The following is a 5,697-nucleotide window of genomic DNA, read 5'->3' as shown; positions in this document are numbered from 1 at the left end:
CGGAAAACGTACTTTTGTTCAGACATTCATATTTTCAACCTACTAACATTTTTAATATATAAAGTTTTTAAACTGCTTATGTCTATGAGAGTTAAGTTATGATTAGGAAATAAACGTCTTGACGATAACATAATTTCTGTGATAATATTTGAAGGATTTATTATTACCTAAACAGTGACCAAAGTATGTTGCATATGCTATCCTTTCTACTTGTTCTATTACATTGTACAATGATTTAAATAATTGAAGAAGTTCAATTTACATATATGAAACCACATTAAATATACCACTTTATGTACTCGATGACCTTACTGCTAAATGCACCAGTCAAATGCATCCCTCATTGACGACTGGTCTGCACATATAAAGATAATTTTATACACATTTCTAGTACCTTTCGTATCAGGTAATAATTAAATAATACAGGTACAAGTATACAACAAATACTTCATCATACTATGGTATATTGCGGTGCACCGTTGTTAACAGAAGAAATTGACTAATAATTAAATTACTATACTGAATTCCCCAACAAATATTATTGGCGTTCCACGATGATTGATGTCGTAATTACAATTGTCAAATTCAATATCGGTGGTAGATTTCAAATTTATAAAATCTTTCGTAAAAATTATCTTGCTCCCTCTTTAGCTTTTTCTGGATGGTCTTGTTTTTTAAGTTGTTTTTCTCTCATTCGTTCAGCGTCTCTGTAGTAAGAAATATTTTTTAATAATTATAATGATATTACTCAACCAATACAGAGTGTTACAATTTTCACTTCCACCTAATTACATTTGATATTTGTATCATAATGGTATTTCCCGCATGTCACTTGAATTAATGTTATGTAACACATGCTACCTGCGAATCTTTTTATTTCTTATTTTTCATGAAAAGTACACAAAATTTAGTGCAGGTGCTATGAAGATATAGTTTTTATGCCTACCGTGCTTTCCGTTGTTCCAAAGAGAGCCCTTTATTACTATCTTGCTCTCCAGCAGCTTTCTTAGCTGTTTTTTTCATGTTTTTGGCTCGTGCCAATTCACGTTGATTGCCACCTAATCAAATTAAAAGTAAAACCATGTAGAGTATTTTTCATTATTTAAATATGTCCTACAAAAGCATTATTAAAGCGGCACAGAAACTACCATCGACTTAAGTAATCATTGAGTCTAAATAACAACTGATATTCACAACTAGGAATTTTTGAAACTTAATCCGTTCCTGACGCAACTCCCACAAATTTTGTACACATAGTTTAGAGAACATCTTCGAATTTTCTAGAACAATTGTAGTTACAAAAAATTGATTGAAACATATTAAACGATAAGTATTAACTGGAAACCTTGTGACCTAGTAGAAGCCTATATTAATGCAATAATGTCACAGGGTCTCATAGTTTACTAATTAAACGATATTAATTGGAGTAATAAAGGAAACACTACAGAACTGGATAATCCTTAAAGAAAAAGAAATATGAGGGCTATATAGCTCTCAATAAAATGTTGCCAATGCTTTTGTGACAAGGAAACTGCTGTTGTATCAACAATCAAACATACAGCCACCAATAAAAACAAATAATAGGCAAAATAAGTAACTTAATAGAAACTATTTCATTCGAAGGACAACACCGCGTAAACAGGAGAATTTTTTTCTTCTCATCGAACATGATTGGTCAATGTCACAAATGGGAATTAACGGTTTATAGGACTTACGGGTCATTTTCAGTCTTGTTCTCCGATAAGCAAGTACTTAGAAATTTTGACACTCAGGAAATTACGAAAACCGTATCGGAGTACTAAAATATGGCTGCTGGATTCTCAAACAAAAATAATCCGTTCCGTTTCGTCCGTGAATCTGGCCTACGGCAGCGCCACATTAGGTACATCAGCGCATCACGAATCACGGAAGAGAAGTGGAATTCGGTATAATTCACGGGTACCCGATTCTTCACTCCCACCATACCCAACGAGAGACCAGACTGTCTCTTTCTCGCTTATTCTAACCTCCTAAATAAAGAGTGAGAACGATATTCTCATCCCTGACAAACGTGTGGTCTTCTCCCCATTCTCCTCCCTCGCCCCTCCGATAATATTCCTAGAGAATCTTACACGTAATCTGCTATCCATTCTTCAAGCATTAACACGCATGCGCACTGATAGAGGGAAATCGGCAGAAATTTAAAATATCTTACAGAGATGAGTTGGGAGATTGCACACGGGCAGGATCGTGCGATCGATCCTGTGCTGCCCTCTGGTTTCGTACGTTAGCTTTCACCGTATTTTGCCCCCAAGGGCGGCGCAACGAATTTCTGATAGGAGCTCGCGCACACGCGATCCCCTACCAGAAATTCGTTGCGCCGCCCTTGGGGGCAAAATACGGTGAAAGCTAACGTACGAAACCAGAGGGCAGTACAAGATGCGTTCGCGCCACCCTGCCCGTGAGTAATCTCCCAACTCATCTCTGTATCTTACACTGCACTGTCTGCAATGTGCTGCAATGTCTCAAGGTGACCATCTTGTTACCGTAAACATCACGTTGTTTGCAGACTGCATTAAAAGGAAGTAAAACATAATTCTTCGAAAAGTACACAGTTTGTTTTCGTAAGTCCTTTACGAGGTAAACATTCATTTTGTGCGTGACCGTATTTTATAAATACACAGTAGAAAATGAAGGGGTTATGATTTAATATGTGCATGTAAAATGATTCTTTGAAATCATAGAATTTTAAATAGAAGTGTTTTTTGACATAAAGAATAATGAGTCTTATACAAGACGGTAATTGATACCCTCACTGGAACTTCCATTTTATTCCGTTGCGATTGAATAACCAAAAAGAGAAAACGTCGGGTTGTAAATTATCACTGACAAAGTATTTTCTTTTAATGATATTACCTTGGAATTGATGGTTGGCATATACTTTGTATTTATAATACATATCTATTGAATATGTAATCGGAATGTTTCGTCAACAATTAAACTTGGATAAAGTATAAAACAGTTTATTATGCGCTTTTCTTACAAACAAAAATGAGCATATTTTGCATAATCCGTCAGTCATCTGAGTTGGAATGGAATATTACACGTATATTGGTAATCATGGAAGGCAATTATGAGTAATTGTAAATTAGTCAGTTCCTAGAGTGCATTCTTGCATAATTTCTTAATAGACATATCACAAAATAACATTGGCTTGTTATTAGCGATATTCTAATAAAATGCAGAATCTCTTACCAAAATCGAATTTGGTCTCTGTCATTTTAACAAGTACTTTCAAATACATTTGTCATTACCTTGATATAAAGAGTAAAGCAATAAAAAATAATTACATCACGCTCTCAAATTCCATCACCCCTTCAAAGACATCAGATTGACTGTGATTTTTCAATGATTCGTTACATTCTCGTCTTTAGTATCTTTATACAAGACTTAATATTATACTTATATATTGAAACCTAAGTTACATGATACGACTCTCGTTCCAAATTTGTATCACGAGATCAAATTCACAACATATTGAAGATCTCACGCACTTCCTACAAAATTTACAGCTCGTCGGTTGGAGCCTTAATAGGCTTTCCTTTACGATCATAATTCTTCAATCCATCAGTGGAATGTTTAGCAATGTATTTAATGAAGTCATCAAGCTCTCTTCCTCCCTCGTACCTAATAGGGCTAGACTTGGCATCTTTAGGAGCCCAATAAAGTGTTGGGAATCCTGTAACATCGTACGGCTGTGGTACATCATTGGCAGTACTATCGTACTTCACAATCTCGACGTCTTCATCTGCGAGTTTTTCGCCCAACTCGTCAAAGACGGGAGCTAATTTTTTACAGTGTCCACACCATGGAGCATAGAACTCGATCAAAGTATCTTTGCCATTATTCGTCACAATCTCATCGAAGTTCTGTGCGACGGCAACCTTGACATTACCTGAATTATCTTCAGGTATGGGTTCTGATTTAACATACGGTTCAAGATTTCCAGCTACCAAATCTTTCAAGAAAGCTTCAAAGTTCTCAACGGAGAATTGTTCTTTAAGACTGAATTTCTGGTTTTTGCTGTCACGCGCGAGTACGATTGGTTTATCACCCGTTGTGAAAGTGATTCCAAATTCGTTCAGTTCATGTTGGAAGTCGTCTTTTGATGCGACTGCAAAATTAAATTGAGAGAAATCTTTGGCAATCTTAATGATACGATTACGCCAATAGTTTGTGCCCTTTGGGTTCTTCACATAATCCACATTGTAATACGCCACAACCAATGGATTTTTAAACTCAGCTGCATTGTCCCTAGTTCGAATACCTGCGATACCGAAGCTGAAAAAATTATTTTCGTTGTTACATCTATCTTAATAAAAGTTATTTGAAACCTTAAAAATTCTTTTACTCAGAACATGATTAAAATTCTTACTAGTTTTTGACAATGAATTCATGAACATCGCTGATTGTATTGCCTCCTTCAAAAACAACCTTACTGGGTTCAAATTTGTTTTGAAGTATCTTGGGTCGATAGAGAACAATATTGTCCCTGAAATAACAAAATATGTAGATTATAGTATTATCAGAAAATAAATAAATATGCAAGTCTTGAAATTAGACTTACTTGAACCCTTCCTTTTCTAAAAGACTTGCAGCCGATGTATGAGCAAATCGAACCTTTTCTCTCAATTTCTTAGCAACAGCATGGAAGGACTCGGCTAATTTTGAGTTTGCTTTTTCAAAGAATCCAACAATTGCCACATCGTCGGATTCCAAGAAGGATTTCAGACAATCTTCATTAATTAGTTCCTTTGAAGCTGGACCAACTTGTCCCTAAGAAATAAATATTCGAGTAAAATAGACAGTAGAAGTACAAAATAATGAACGATATATTTACAAACCCTCATGTATTTAGCAATGCCAGCAGCTTCTCTCGGTCCATTGTAATCACTGACGAGATCACTTTTAGCGAATATCTTTAAGGTCGGATAGCCACTGACCGAGTACTTGGTACACGTAGACTTGCCAGCTTCGGTGCAGTCTACTTTAGCCAATGTAATAGGTGGGTCATTGCCCCTAAGTAATTCGGCTGCTTTAGCATATTCTGGTTTCAATCTTTTACAATGCCCGCACCTGAAATTACAAATACGTCATGAGATTATAAAAACACTGAAATCCAAGGCCCTAATAAAACAGGTTGAATACTTAGCATAATAAATACTTCAGATTCAAAGTACCTACGATCCGTATAATAAATTTCACTGACCTGCATTAACTTAAACTAGGGTAAATGTAGAATCAAATCAAGCGAGAAAATTACCGGCATTGTTAAAGGTACCTTTTCGACTCATACCTCAAATGATGAGAGAAGTACAGAGAATCGTGCAATTTTTCGGTAATGAATAATTGACGATTCTTTTACGCATGCATTTTCGGACAAATCCGAATATGCGTGGCTCTCGAAATAACGTAAATTCTTACCAGGGAGCGTAAAACATGACGAGAGTATTTTCATGTCGATCCAATTCGTGAATGAAATCATCATCCGTCCACTCAAATACGTCTTCCTCAGCGGCCCAGCCTCCCAGGACCAAAAGGCAGAGAGTTAAACACCTTAACAACATCGTCCAACGCGGTTTCATCGACGATTCAACTTATAATAAACTATACTCCCAAATGATCTCTTCCGAAGACGTGGCCTTTGTCGGAAAGCGG

General features: G+C 36.1%; 2 protein-coding genes across 2 annotated transcripts; both read right to left on the bottom strand.

Moving 5' to 3' along the window:
• Positions 1-133: 133 nt before the first annotated feature.
• Positions 134-1,894, bottom strand: LOC105697966 (putative SERF-like protein). Its single transcript, XM_012421733.2, has 3 exons — positions 1,716-1,894; positions 947-1,058; positions 134-707 (listed from the first exon to the last, which is right to left on the bottom strand). The coding sequence occupies exons 1-3, from the start codon at positions 1,720-1,722 to the stop codon at positions 632-634; spliced, it is 195 nt and encodes a 64-aa protein (XP_012277156.1). The 5' UTR covers positions 1,723-1,894; the 3' UTR covers positions 134-631.
• A 1,092-nt stretch (positions 1,895-2,986) lies between these two features.
• Positions 2,987-5,660, bottom strand: LOC105697993 (protein disulfide-isomerase A3). Its single transcript, XM_012421799.1, has 5 exons — positions 5,464-5,660; positions 4,884-5,115; positions 4,607-4,815; positions 4,415-4,531; positions 2,987-4,320 (listed from the first exon to the last, which is right to left on the bottom strand). Exons 1-5 carry the CDS (start codon positions 5,622-5,624, stop codon positions 3,546-3,548), a joined length of 1,494 nt encoding a protein of 497 aa, XP_012277222.1. The 5' UTR covers positions 5,625-5,660; the 3' UTR covers positions 2,987-3,545.
• Between the last annotated feature and the right edge of the window lie 37 nt (positions 5,661-5,697).

This window comes from Orussus abietinus, unplaced genomic scaffold (assembly GCF_000612105.2).
Source record: "Orussus abietinus isolate OABI.00-Male unplaced genomic scaffold, Oabi_2.0 scaffold1, whole genome shotgun sequence".
In the NCBI taxonomy this organism is placed as follows: domain Eukaryota; kingdom Metazoa; phylum Arthropoda; class Insecta; order Hymenoptera; family Orussidae; genus Orussus; species Orussus abietinus.
Note: the sequence above shows the minus strand (reverse complement) of the source record. Positions and strands in the feature narration are given on the sequence as shown.

What these genes read in the sequence shown, in the direction of transcription:
- LOC105697993 (XM_012421799.1), bottom strand. Translation starts at nt 5,624, where the DNA reads ATGAAACCGCGTTGGACGATGTTGTTAAGGTGTTTAACTCTCTGCCTT. An exon ending in GCATTGCTAAATACATGAGG is followed by an intron (nt 4,816 to 4,883) that starts GTTTGTAAATAT and finishes TTTATTTCTTAG; the next exon opens with GGACAAGTTGGTCCAGCTTC. An exon ending in TTAGAAAAGGAAGGGTTCAA is followed by an intron (nt 4,532 to 4,606) that starts GTAAGTCTAATT and finishes TTGTTATTTCAG; the next exon opens with GGACAATATTGTTCTCTATC.
- LOC105697966 (XM_012421733.2), bottom strand. An exon ending in TTGGAACAACGGAAAGCACG is followed by an intron (nt 708 to 946) that starts GTAGGCATAAAA and finishes TTCTTACTACAG; the next exon opens with AGACGCTGAACGAATGAGAG.